Source organism: Guillardia theta (genome assembly GCF_000315625.1).
Source record: "Guillardia theta CCMP2712 unplaced genomic scaffold GUITHscaffold_75, whole genome shotgun sequence".
In the NCBI taxonomy this organism is placed as follows: domain Eukaryota; class Cryptophyceae; order Pyrenomonadales; family Geminigeraceae; genus Guillardia; species Guillardia theta.
Window position 1 is genome coordinate 203567 of NW_005434599.1, and position 13761 is coordinate 217327.

Here is a 13761-nt window from a genome sequence, read left to right on the forward strand (position 1 = left end):
CCTCCCTCCCTCCCCTCCCCCACCCCCCCCCCCCCCCCACCCCCCCCACTTCCTCCTCCTCCTCTACCTGTTCTTCAGGGTGTTCTGGAACTGGAAGATGTAGGTAGGGAGGTCGAACTGGTACATGTAGTTGAGGCTTTTGAGTGCCTGAATGAGGAAGAAGGTCCCTGACGCCGTCCTTGCGAAGGGCCTGTAGACCTCGCGCTCGTCGTCGAGCTTCAGCTGGAGTTCAGCTGAGTTCCTCAACGCATCCTTGATCTCAATGCTGGAGTTCTTGATGTCAGTGAGCTTCTGGATCAGCTCCTTGTTCTCCAGCACGTTGCCCTGCGACTCCGCCAGCTGCTGCAGGAGCTGCTTCTCGAGCTCGGAGAGAGACATCTTCAGCTCCTCCTCCTTCTGCAGCAGCTCGCTCTTCTCCACCTCGAGCTTCGGCTTCTCGTGCTGAATGGTGAGGGCCAGGAGCTGGCTTTCCAGCCCCGACTTGGTGATGCTGAAGTTGACGTCGGTGATAAGCGGCCTGCCGTCAGGAGGGACCTCGATGGAGGGGTTCCGGGTGATCATGAAGAACTTGAAGTTCTCGTTGAAGTCGATGAGCTTCTCTCCTATCTGGATCATCCAACGAGGGCCCTGCCGAACCAGGTCCTTCCTCAGCAGCGCGAACATGAAGGGCTCCAGCTTGTCAACCTGCGCAGCATCCCAGTGAGCCACCAGCAAAGAATGGAAAGAGAAGGGAGTGAGGAGGAGGAGGAGGAGGAGGAGGAGGAGGAGGAGGAGGAGGAGGAGGAGGAGGAGGAGGAGGAGGAGGAGGAGGAGGAGGAGGAGGAGGAGGAGGAGGAGGAGGAGGAGGATGTATGTGTAGGGGATGAAGGGGGAGGGGGGCCAGGTGAAGAGGGGAAGAAAGGGGAGTTCGAGGATCCAAGAACGCTCTCACCTCCTCCATCACAAAAACCCTCCCGAAGCGGACAGACAGCTCGAGCTTCTGCAGGAACTTTGGGTCCTGCTGGGTCGTGGTCTCCAGAGGAAGCCCGGAGGTCTCCAGCATCGTCCTCAGCCACTTTGCCGCCTGAGTGGAGGGGTCGACGATGAGGGGGTAGAGCTGACAGTTCTGGATGACGATGGCGTTCTCTGTCGACAGGTCGTCGCCCGGGAGGCCCTGGGACTTCCACTTGAGTCGCTCAGTCTCCGTGCTCATCTTGTCGATGAAGCGAAAGTCCCTCAGCTCCATCCTCTGGCACCACTCGAGCAAGTAGCGCGACCGCATGTCCTCCGGCATGCCCCCGAGGTAGGTGATGAAGGCGGAGGCTAGCAGCACGCTGAGCGGCAGCCGGCCCATCTGGTCGTTGAGGTCCTGCATCTGCAGCTTCCAACGGTCGTTCTCGTCCTTGAGCTTCCCCAGCAGGTTCTCAGCAGCGTCCAGCCTCTCCTTCACCTTCTTGTACTCAACGCTCAACTCCGCCGCCTCCTTCGTCAGCGTCTCGTACTCCGAGCTCAGCCTGCTCGCCGTCTCGTCGGCCTTTCTGATCTCCACGTCGCACTCGTTCTTCCTCTGCCTGGAGGACTCGAGCGACTTGTCCAGCTTCTGCAGCTGATCCTCTAGCGGCTTGACATGCTCTAGAGCAGCGGAGTACTGCACTTGCGCCTTCACCCAGGAGGCGAGGGGAGCCGCAGCCAAACTGACGCGCTGGATGTTCTCAGAGCGGAAGGAGGCAGCCTTCTGGTGGAGGAGCTCGAGGACTGACTCCCTCACGTCCCTGGTGATCTGCCGCGCGTCAAAGTTGAGGATCTCTTGGATGACTGACGGTTGAGAGATGAACCTCTTGATGCTAACCCACGACGTGTCCTGGTTGTTCATCAGCCTCAGCACGCCCTCCAGCACGTCTCTGATGGACTCGGGCGGGAGTTTGAAGGATCGGATCTCATTCAAGTTGTCTTTCTTGATGTTTCCCACTGCCAGCTTCGCTGCTTCCAGGACGGGCTGGCACTCGGCCAGTTCGGACTCGACCTTGGCTCTCTTCTCCTGCATCTCGGCCTCCGACACCTTGAGCTTCTGGCTCAGCTCCTCGGCCTCGCTCCGCTTCTGCGTCGCCTCCTGCATGTTGAGCTTGATCTCCGACATCTTCTGCTTCGCCTGCGCGTCCTTCTCCTTGATCTGCAGCTCCTGGTCCGACGCGTTCTTCGACAGCGTCTCTACAACATCCCACGTCTCCTCCAACCTGTTCAGCCCTCCCTTCAAGAACGAGGTCTGCCGCTCGAGCTCTCCTCGCTTCACCTCGTAGAGCTTCTTGATGGTGTGCAGCAGCGTCACGTAGTCCCTCGGGCACACCGGCAGGCTGGTCACGCTCCAGTGCAGGAACTGCATGTTGTCAATCATGGCATCCGCGCTGTCCATCTGCTCCAACGTATCCTGAAGGAAATGCTTAGGGACGCGGCTCATCCCGTGCTTGGACCAAGTCTCGAGCCACAGGATGGTGCAGCGGGTGTAGAGGGCAGGGTTGCTCTCGCAACGGAGGAGGAAGTCCGGGTGCAGAGGGTCGAGGCTAAGGAAAATGTGGAGGTTCTTCTGCACCCTGCTGACGAAGAAGGAGTAGAGGTTCCTGTACTTGTATCCCTGGCTGCGAAACTCCTCCTGCAGAGGCGCGGTCATGGCGTCGAGCTCCTGCGAGGTGAACATGCCCGGCACCTCCCCGGAGCTGAGGAGTCCGTTGATGACCTGAAGGAGCGAGCTGTCGACCAGCTGGTAGTCCTCGAGGAACAGCGCGTAGGGGGTCCCTTGCACCCCCGTGACCTGCACGCAGACCTTGAGGTCGTTGATAAACTGCTTCATGTCGTAGCCCCGTCCTATCTTGGGGATGAAGATCTCCATCTTGTGCAGGTAGCAGGCGATGCTGAGGCAAGTGCGTCGCCCCACCCCGGGCCTGCCGATGAGCAGGCCCGAGCCTCCAGGCTGGGACAGGATGCGGTCCAGCCGAGCGATGCGCTCCACGACCTCGGGGAAGAGGACGATGTCGAGCTCCTTGAATTCTCGCTCGTAGAGAGTGATACCCTGCTGGATCACTGCCTCCAGGTCCTCGCCACCGCTCCTTCCCAGCATTTGGAAGTTCTCGTTCTTCTCGCCTGCGTACAGCCAGGTGGTGAAGAACGTGTTCTTCAGGTCGACCTTGTGGTTCCACTCCGTCCTCAGGATGTCGCCCAGAACAGACGAGTCGAAGGATCTCATCGCATCCTCTCCTACCAGTCGGTCCCTGAAGATCCTCTGCGCCTCGTACGCAAGGACATCCAGCACCTCGTGCGTTGTGATCTCGTACCTCATCAGCCCGATGACGAGGGCAGTGACGTCACGAGGGGTGAAGAGATAGTGCCTGTGCTCGTCCACCACAAACGTGGTCTTGAGCCTCTCGTAGAACTGGATCAGGGTGCCGGCCAGCCTCTCCACACTCTTCTTGTCCGACCACGTGGGATGTTTGGGGATGTAAGAGGAGAAGATGGCTCTGAGGTAGGACGAGTAGACCAGCTGCAGCTGGTCGTTCTCCGGGTACGAGACGGCGGCGACACGCAGGATGGCGGTGAAGCGAGTGGTGAGGTTGTGCCGTCCGATGGTAGTTGAAGGGTTCATGGAGCAAACCAGCTGGACTCTTTCGATCCCCATCCACTCTAGCCCATCGTAGAACCCTTGGTAGAGAATGATCTGTTGGAGGAAGGAGATCAGCTGGATCGTGTCGTACTTGTCAGGCTTGGGGAGGTTGATATCCTTGAGGTAGAGGATCAGCCTCTCTGCCTTGGGGCGGTACACCCTTCCTGACTGCGAAGTGTTGACGGTGCAGGAGTGCTGCAGTTTCTGGATCACGTGGATCGCCGACGTCTGTGCATTGCAGTTGAGGACAGCAACTTCAACGTTGCGGAACTTCTGGAAGTGAGCCCGAAGCATGGTGCTCTTCCCGCAGCCCTCCGGCCCCACCAGCAGGAAAGGCTCGAAATTCTGCATCCACGGAGCAAAAACGTCGCTCGTCCTTAGAAGGTCCTTGGTGAGAACAACCGGCAGATCCCGTTCGGTCGGAGAGGACATGATCAGATCCTTGGCTGAGAGCTCTGAGTCCGTCCTCGCGGCATACTCCGCGTAGCTCTTCGCCTCCAGGTCGAAGTAAGTGTCCAGCGGTCTGTCCGTGCTGATCGGCCGCTCATTCAGACTCTCAAAGATCTCCTTGGCCAGGTTCTGCCGCGCGCTCGTCACCAAGATGCTTCCGAGCCCGCGAGACAGCGCGCAGGCGAACTGCTCTCGTAGCTCGACTCCTACCAAGGACGACAGAGCATTCAGCGCTATCCCCACCTTGGTTGTCTGCACAACAAACATGCTGGGCGGCTGCAGTAGGACCCAGTCAAGTCCCTTGTAGAAGGACTGATCGAGCCAGGCGGTCAAGTTGGGCCGCGAGGCCTCGGGCTGCCGGTCTACCCAGGCCTTGACAAGGCAGCTGATCTGCATGTCTTTCTCGGAGAGGAAAATCATCCCCATCCTGCTGACTGTGGCTGGGGAGGCGAAGCGGAGGTCGTTGGTCTCGAAAATGAAGTTGACGTTGGGCCCGAACCGGATCCTCTCCCCACTCGGCATCGTCAGCAGCCTGTTGTCGTCCAGCACTGAGTTGAGCGACTCCACCCACTCGGGGTCAATGTCGCCATCACAGATGATCCAGCTCCGGACCTCCGGCGGCTCCTTCACCACCTGCCTCGCGCTCGCCGTCAGGACTCCATCGAACCACTCGCGCGTGTCGAGGTCCATGTGCCCCAGCAGCTGCTGCCTCGGCATGGCCTTGGGGTTCATGGTGTGGATCACCACCTCCTGCTTCAACTTGGCCAGGGCCGAGCGGAGGATGCGGAGGAGGGTCGACTTTCCGCTCCCGCTGGGCCCGACGATGACGCATCCCATCCTCTGACTGAGGTTCTCGTTGAGCTGTTGGACAGAGTCAGAGGTGAGGGGAGAGCAAGTAAGACGATGGCGCTCACCTGAACGACCTTCTTCATCTGTGACGGCAGGAGGTCTAGTTTCATCTCCGCCAGACTTGCCTCGATCGCCTCCTCCAGGTCCTTGTAGACAGCGTCGGAGACGATGATGCCGGGGAAGATGTCAAGGATCAGGTCCTCAAACTTCTTGGTATCCTCGAAGGTCAACTTGGCGAGGGTGTTCAGCCTCACCGCCTTGATCAGCAGCTCCGTCTCTTCCTTCTGACTGATACTCTCCTTCGTCCTCCTCTCCAGCGCAAACAGCTTCCCGCTGATGAGGAGGATCGTCTTGAGAGCTCGCAGCCCCCAGTCGTAGTGCTGCTGGCGGCTGAGGAGCTGCCTGGAAAGGGTGAACAGTTCCACCACCTTCGCCCCGATGACGTTGGCGTGACGGTAGCCCTCAGCGTACAGGATGACCTCGGCGATGAGCGCGTTGTCGGGGGCCGACATGGCAACAGAGCGGAAGAGCTGCTTCAGGTTGTCGGGGAGCTCCGAGCGGCCTCCGTATCCCTTCCCAGCTGGGTTGAGGGTGACGAAGATGCCAGAGTCCGGGTTCACGTCGATCTCCGTGCCAAGCAGGTTGAGCTTCGGTCGCTTCTCCTTCAGCGCGCCCTGGATCGTCTGGATCTGCTGGGAGACAGCTGAAAGAACCTCGGGCTCGAGCCTGTTGAACTCATCGAAGCAGCCCCAGGCGCCGCACTTGACGAGCCCTGTGAAGATCCTGCCCATGGACTTGAAGTCTATCCCCTCGTCGCAGTTGAACACCAGCACCTGCCGCGCAAGCGCCTGCCCCAGCGCCTTCACGGACTCTGTCTTGCCTGTTCCTGCTGGCCCATAGGGGTTCCCGCCGTACCCGAGGTGGAGGGCCTGAGTGAGGGTGAGGAAGCACTTGTCGGTGAGGGGCGTGTGGACGAGCTTCGGGTCGTTGCCCTGGTACTCGTAGGTGTAGGAGTTCTGAGTGTCGCACATGCGCACCACACACTTGTTGTCCTCGAGATAGAAGCGAAGCTGCTTCTGCCAGTGCCAGGAGTCGGCAGATACCACTCCTTCCTTCTTCAGCTGGCTGAGGACGTCGAGGTCGTGGATCAGGTCGAGGATCGTCGACTTGAACTTCAGGGTGACCACAGGGTCAGAGGTCTGCGGCAACAAAGTCAGAGGGAACAAGTCAGACAACAAAGAGCAACTTCACCGCGGCAAAACCTGTGTACTGAGCTAACTTCTCCCTAAGCGCACTCTCTATTCCATGCAACCCGCCCTTGGAGAACGAAGCTTCCACGTCGGCACAGAAACAGATCTGCTCAACTGCGCAGAGGATCATGGAGGGGAAGACGCCGAAGTCGATCGTGGACATGCATTCGGAGAGCGAGGAGCTGAGGGTGAGGACCATGTCGGTCGACAAGTCAGACAGCCACTGTTCCACCACGTCGGTGATCTCGATCGGGTTCAGCAGAGCGACGGTCTCGCCCTCGAGGCTCCTGAAGGAGACGATGTGCTTCTGGTCCTCGGAGAAGTCCACGGCGAAGATCGCCTGGAAGAGTTTCTTGAGGTGGGCCTGGATGACCGTCGGGTTCTTGGACTGGCCGAGGATCTCGAGCAGGTCGTCGTCCCCGATGAAGTAGAAGCGAGGGAACTTGGAGCGTTTCTCCTCCAGGAAGTCACTCAGAGCCTTCTGGCATCGCTCCAGCTGGTTGATCATCCCCGGCAGCTTCTCCAGGATCCCTGAGATCTCGGCAAACGACACCACCCGCCGGTTGCTCACGATGTCCACCATGATGTCTCGGTAGTCCTCGTCCACCCTCTTGAACCTCTGCTGCTCATGAGGCAGCGCTCCTCGCCCAAAGATGGGCTCGAGGTACAGCCACTTCCTCTGTATGGTGTTGAGGTCGCTCAGGCCTATCCCCAACGTCGACAGCTTTCTGTCCCAGTCCTCAGCCTGGACGGCGAACTTGCCGAAGTAAGGGGAGTCTTTCATGGCCTGGAGGACAGACTGGTGATCTCCCACCTGTGTCTGTACCTCCTTCCATTCCTTGATCAGGTTGATCGTCCTCCCGCTGCAGTCCTTGTGCTCGATCAAAGTGAACTCCGTCTCCTCTCCCCACTTCAGCAGCTCGTCGAACGCCTCCTGTATGCTCAGCTCCGCCGTCGCCCGGGCCTGCAGGTCCTTGATCTCGTTCATCTTGCTCACCACAAGGTCGCTCGAGTCGAGGAAGTAGCGGAGCTTGAGGTTCGACCGGTCGACCCCCTTGGGGAACTCGAGGAGGCGGAACAGAGAGAACCAGTGCTCTTGAGTGAACGCGTCACCCTTGACGAACTTGAGGTAGGGGACGTTCTTCCTTAGCCTCTCGATCTCCGACAGCAGGTAACGAACCACCGGGTCGATGTCCTTGCCCTTGACCTTGTCAGCCCACTTGGCCAGGAAGTCGTCGAGCACGTAGAGACGATCTCTGATCTCCAGCCAGGCCTCATTCTCAATGTCTCCGATCTCCTTAGTGTACTCATCGTAGAGCCTCCATGAGGAGAGGGTCTGCTGGACGTCCTCCTGCAGCTCCTCCAGCTCGGGGAAGGAGGGCTCGGACATCTCGAACTGAGTGCAGTCCTGCTTGATCTTAACAGCAGTATCTGCCAGCAACGAGTACTCGGTGTCGAGGTCCTTCACTATCTCTATCGCCTTCTCTGCCGACTCTCGGTCCTTCAGTTCGTCCCCGTGCGGCTTCATCCCCCTCCACCTCCCGCTGAACTTGGTGATGGACTCGCGGAAGCTCTTGATCTGCTGCTCGATCAGCGACCGCAACTTCTCCTTCTGCTCCTCCACGTTCTTGGCGTGCGCACTGAGCCTGAGCTCAAGTTCGTCCCAGTCCCTATGAAGCTCAGAGAAGTCGATCGAGCTTCCTCCCTGCAGCTTGATCAACCTGCTCTTCTCCTCCATCTTCAGCTTCCTCTCAGAAAACCCACTGAAACCTTCGTTGACCGCCTTCCACTTCCCTGTGGCCTCTGCGATCTCGTCTACACTCTGAGGCATCGAGGCGAGCGCCTCTAGCGAGGTCCTGGTGTACTCATGCACCTGCTCCATGTCAGCCTCTGCCGACTTCTTCAAACTTCTGACGAGCGCGTCGTTGAAGTCCTTGAGCTGCTTCTCTATCGTTTGCTTGAGGGGGGTCGTGTCTACAGTGATGCAGTCTACCTTCACCGTTGCATCAAGCTTCTCCGCATCCCTCGTCCTCGTCTTGAGGACCCGGAAGTTGGAGTCCCAGTCTTCCACCTCCTTCACCTTCTCCTCGACCAGCTCGTCCAGATCCACCGTGCCAAGAGCCACCCAGTTGGAGTACTTGTCAACAGCGTCGAGCAGCTTCTTGAACAACTTCTCAGCTTGCTGGAAGACAACCTGAAGACCCTTGGGGTTGCACTCGGTGATATTCTTGAAGATGTCGGTCTCCCCGACCCCCTTGAACTTGAGGGGGATGTTGATGAACCGCATTAGGTCCTTGTAGTATCGTTGCCTGATGTCTTCGAACGGCGGGTCGAAGGTCAGCTTCTTGTCTTTGAAGTACAACGTCACTTCGATCTGCGGGAGAGTTTCATGGCAGCTCTCGAGCCCGACCTTGTACTGGAACTCCAGCGCCTTGTAGAGCTGGTAGTCCCAGTGGACGTACCATGCCTTGAGGTTGTCAAACCCCTCCTGTGCCACCTCCTGCACTATCTTCTTGATCTCTTGCAGCCCGTACTTCCACTTGTCCCGCTGCCTCACGAGGTCTGTCTCCATCAGCTTCACCACGATCTCAGCGATCTGCTCGTGAGCCTTCCGCAGCCTCCTGTTCTTGTTTGTGAACCGCCTCATGGCGGTCTGAAGCTCTTCGGTGTACTGCGCGAGCATGTTGGTGTCTCCCCATGTGATGGACCTTCCGTCGCCCTTAACCACTCTCTCAAAGTCGACTGCCTCGTTGATCAACATCGGCTTCTGGCTCTTGATGATGTGGCTCTCCAGAGTGTTGTAGAAGGCAGCAACCTGCTTGAGGATGGTTGCGTTGTTGTAGATTTTCTGTGCCTTCTCAACTTCCTCATCGATCTCCTTCGGTATCGGATGCCCGATGGCACACAGCTGCCTTGCCTCTCGGATGAGTTCGACAAGCTTCTCACTGTAATGGACCCTCAGCCTTCCATCTGCCTTGTCAAACGACATCAGCTTCCCCTTCATGTCGATCGCCACCTCTTGCTCAGAGTCTCTCAGGGCTGCCTTCATGTCGTCCCTCCATGTTGTGAACTCATTCATCTTCTTCTCCTCAAGCTCTCTGAAGATGTTATCACAGACAAAGTCCAGATGTTCCTCCCTCTCTGTCTCCTCCGAAATGTCGACAAAAATCGGGGTGGCCAGACCCTTGATCATCTGCACCTTGTGGATCAACTGCGAGTACAACACCACGTTGTTCACAGTTGTGCTGCAATTTTTGCTCTTTGTCAGCTCATACAACTTTGCATCAGAATCGTCTGTCTGTTGCATTGCGTACTCCCTGAGGTTCAACAAGTATTGTTTCACGTACTCGAACAGTCGTCTCCTCTCAGCCTTGGAACTCGCCAACAGCGCTGGCTTGCGTATCAGATCCTTGTACTTGTCGAATTCTTTGAGAACTTGGTAAGGTTTCGCAAGAGCGCTCGATGAGCTCGTCTTTTTCTTGCGAACGTCTTTCAGTTCCTCCACGGCTTCTTTCAAGTTCGGGATGATCTTAGAAGCTATCATGTCCCTTAGTTTCTCTGACACCTTCAAGCTTGCTGGCTCGATGATCGCAGAATACTCAGACACAGCAGCAGTCCAGGCTGCAGTCGAGTACGAGCTGACACTGAGGGGATGAACGTCAGCCAACTTCTTCAGAGAGTTGTCAAGTTTCAAGCCTCGCTGCTCGTCCTCACTCAAGAGGGTCCTGAGAGCCTCGTGTGAGGTGCGAAGCTCCAAGATCTTCTCCAGTCTCATGCTGATCGCCAAGAACCTCTCGTCAACGTAGGCCTTGTCTTGCCAGAGCGGCTGCTGCCCTTTCATGACCCACATCACCCCAGTCATCTCCTTGGTGACGGCCAGCCATCGCTTACAAGCGCTGTTCGCAGCATTCAAGTGTGATTCTGCTTGTTGGAATGGAATGTTCCAGATATCAGACGAGTCGACCTTCTTGCGTATCAGGTGCATGAGCTTGTCCCCCACCAAACCAAACAAGTGCCTCATCCTCCTCTCCGGAATCTTCTCTTTCCAGATGTTGTCGACAGCATCTTTTACATTCTCCATGATTTCGGATTCGATGGACTCGAAGGTTTCATCGTTCACATTCTCAAATATCGAGTTGAGATCTCTCATTTGCCCGTGTAAGTCACCATACGCAGAAGGGTCTCTCATGCTCTGTTCGTGCCAGAAGTTGACCTCATCCTCCAAAGAAAGGATCCCCACACAATCCTCCAGGTTGCTGCTAAATGCTCGATGGCCTTTCACCATGAACTCCAGAGCTGCTTCCAAGTTCTGCAGCAGGTCCATGGTCTTGTCGTCAAGCTTCTCTGTTTGTCGCAACATGAGCGGCTTGTAGATGTTGTGCAATGAATCGTAGAGGGAATGCAAGGGGGAGCGAGCGAAGGATGACATCGAAACGCTTGTCTGGAAGTTGTCCATGGTGATGGCAGAAGATCCAGTCTTGTGGAACAAGATGCTTCCTTCATCGGCTCTCTCTGTCACTGAGTTCGCCAACACGATCTCGTCGTTTCGTAGCGACGCCAGCAGTGCAGTCGTAGTCGGGTCATCAAGGAAGCTGTCCAAACAACGATCCGAGCAGAGATCAGCCTGCAGTCTGTCACGATCATCCAGAAGCTTTGATCTCAGCGATGCATCGCATGCAAAGTGGTCAAGAATGAGTTGCGCGACGTGATCCTTTCGCGGGTCGTCAGAGCTCACCATAACGCAAACCTTGAGGCTTCAGAGAGGAGGGAGTCAGGACAGGAGCAGCAGAAGGAGGAAGCTAGTTGTTAGAGGAGGAGGAGGAGGAGGAGGAGGAGGAGGGGAGGATCACAGAAACGGACGAGGATGATGAAGAGGAGCCAAAGTGCATCGCGACTTCAAACCGCTCTCATGCCCCTCAAAGTTGATCCCATGGTGAAACTTTTATCTTGAAAGTTGAAATTTCATAACAACATTTGACAGGTGGAAGTCCACAGGCCTGCCTCGCATAAATTTTTGAAAATTTGAAACTAAAATATTCATCTAAATTTGATATTATGAGATAGTAAATGAACTTTTCTCATAGATATAGATTCTCTGAGAAGGTGTGGTCAACAAGGTCACAAAGGGGGGTAGGGTGGGGGTTAAAACAACAACTTTTAGCAGGTCTACCATCATCTTGGTTCCATCCACGTTTAAGACTGAGCGATGGTGGTCGGGGCAGCCATGGCACGGATGCTCGTAGCTCGATGGCAGAAGGGAGTGATAGGAGTAGGAGGACGTTTGAGAGAATTGAGAGGAGGAGGAGCAGTAGTAGTAGTAGGAGGAGCAGCAGCAGGGTGTAGCGGCAGTAGAGCAGGAGTTGAAAGCACATTTAGATCCTTGCATTGGGTAGCTCGAGCAGCAACCCAAAGGTCTACTTTGATGGCGGAGGAGAGATCCAGCAGGGCGTCAGGTATGGCTGCGACACAATGCAGCAGACTCATAGATCCTACTGGCCGACTTGAGCTCCTCCTTCAGGGTTGGAGAGGACAGCACAGGCCCTTCACCACTCTCACTCGCCCATATCCGAGGCCCAACATCGGCGAGTGTCGTCCCTGCCTTGCGCGTCCTCCCGGCGGACCCCTCGTGCTGAGACGTTCTGCGAGCTCGTCCTCGAACAGCGCCACCGGCATCATCCGCTTCGTACCTGAAAGCATCCAGCCCTACTTTCTGCTGGCGAGGCTAGACAAGCCCATTGGGACTTGGCTGCTGCTGTGGCCGTGCTGCTGGAGCATCGCCATCTGTGCGCCTGCGGGGGCGCTGCCGGACGTCTGGATGCTGACCAAGTTCGCCATCGGGGCTGTGGTGATGCGAGGAGCTGGTTGTACCATCAACGACATGTGGGACAGGAACATCGACAAGCTGGTACGAGATCCCTGAGGGACCCTCCCCTTCCCCTAAAAGAGCCCAGCTCTCTGCCCAGCTGTTCATGGTCCGGCAGATCCTGACTTGAAGCAGGTGGAGAGGACAAAGATGAGGCCGCTGGCTGCTGGGCAGATCACTCAGCTGCAGGCCCTGACGTTCCTGGGTCTGCAGCTATCAGCAGGACTTTGTGTCCTCGTGTCGATGAACCTGTACAGGTGACGTTGGTGTCGGGCGTCGGGCGTGCCTGACTGTTACCAGCATCCTCCTCGGTGCCTCGTCCCTGGCCCTGGTCGTTGTATACCCGCTCATGAAGAGGATCACCTTCTTCCCTCAGGCTAGTCCTCTCCCCTCCCAAAGCTGAAGTTTCTCATGCTGAGAGACAGTTTGTGCTCGGGCTGGCCTTCAACTGGGGGGCGCTGCTGGGCTCTTCTGCTGTGCTGGGGTACTGCCCATGGAGCGTTTGTTTGCCGTAAGGAGATCGTCTCCTCCCTGAGCGAAATGACCGCGCATGGCAGGATGTACTGCGGGTCCGTCGCTTGGACATTGATGTACGATACCATCTACGCGCATCAGGCAAGATAGGAGGAGGAAGAGGAGGAGAAGGGGGTGGGGGGAAGGTTGCTGGTGATGGTGGTGATAGTATTGGTGGTTGGGGGATGACTAGTCTGCAGGACAAGAAAGACGACAAGCTTGTGGGCGTGAAGTCTACAGCCCTATACTTCGGCGAGCAGACGAAACCTGCGCTGGCAGCCTGGAGTTCTTTCTTCGTCGCCTCCCTACTCGTCTCTGGCAAGGTGCCAGCACGCGTTTGCCGGCGTCTCGCTCCTGAAGCCTCTTGCAGTTTGCGGGGATGGGGATCCCCTACGCGGTAGGGGTTGCGGGGGCAGCCGTGCACATGGCGTGGCAGGTTTGCGGGCAGAGGCCTCGTTGACCCTGCTGGTGACTTGCTGGCAGATCAGGACGGTCGACCTGGACAACACCATGGACTGCATGCAGAAGTTTGTGTCGAACAAGTCAGTTTTTGCCCTCTTCTGCTCCTTCTGCTCTCCTCACAAGACTCGTCCTCCTCCCCCATCCCCCCTGCCTCCCTTGCGCTTCCTCACTTCGACCTTGCAGATGGGTTGGCGCCATCATCTTCTCGGGTATCGTAATCGACAAGCTGCTGGCCTAGCAGTGTCAAGAACTAACACAGAAACTAACATCAAGAGATGTAGTCTGAGTTAACAACAATCCATAGTTTACAATGTCTTACAATCCTGCCTTGACTACTCACTCCTTCCTTCCTCCTCCTCCCACGGCTCCTCCTCCAGCTCCTCCCCCATGAGCCACCTTGTTCGCATGTCCCGGGAGGGTGTTGTATCCAGAGCCGCTCCCTGCATGAAGTAAGCAAGGACAGGCTAAGGCAAGAGCTGGTACCTGGTTCGTGATTCCATCGGAAAGGTGTGATCACCTAACAGGGAAAGTCAAACTCTTTGCTCCTCTACCTCCCTTCCTCCCCCCCCTCTTCTTCCTCCTCCTTTCTCCCAGTCCTCCTCGTCCTCCTCGTCCTCGTCCTCGTCCTCCTCCTATTCCTCGTCCTCACACTGACCCGGCAGGACCCCACAATCTTCTGGTGCGTAGCTTCACTCCGCTCAACCTCTTGGACCTTCGCGCCTGTCAGTCTCTCCCTCCCTCCC

General features: G+C 56.9%; 2 protein-coding genes across 2 annotated transcripts in view; one reads left to right on the top strand and one right to left on the bottom strand.

Annotated features, from left to right (window-relative positions):
* Nucleotides 1–11069, bottom strand: part of GUITHDRAFT_160010 (hypothetical protein) — a gene marked incomplete at its 5' end in the record, with an annotated part of 14510 nt that extends 3441 nt beyond the window's left edge. The window contains 5 exons of the mRNA XM_005826392.1: nucleotides 68–684; nucleotides 932–4942; nucleotides 4996–6129; nucleotides 6182–10772; nucleotides 11041–11069. Coding sequence (XP_005826449.1) covers nucleotides 68–684; nucleotides 932–4942; nucleotides 4996–6129; nucleotides 6182–10772; nucleotides 11041–11069 — 10382 coding nt within the window. The remainder of the gene's footprint in view (nucleotides 1–67; nucleotides 685–931; nucleotides 4943–4995; nucleotides 6130–6181; nucleotides 10773–11040) is intronic.
* A 533-nt stretch (nucleotides 11070–11602) lies between these two features.
* Nucleotides 11603–13256, top strand: GUITHDRAFT_158409 (hypothetical protein; the record flags this gene model as incomplete). The annotated part of the gene is made up of 10 exons (XM_005826393.1): nucleotides 11603–11628; nucleotides 11842–12085; nucleotides 12179–12300; nucleotides 12344–12419; nucleotides 12469–12527; nucleotides 12601–12658; nucleotides 12757–12879; nucleotides 12927–12992; nucleotides 13040–13098; nucleotides 13202–13256. 10 exons carry the CDS (start codon nucleotides 11603–11605, stop codon nucleotides 13254–13256), a joined length of 888 nt encoding a protein of 295 aa, XP_005826450.1.
* Between the last annotated feature and the right edge of the window lie 505 nt (nucleotides 13257–13761).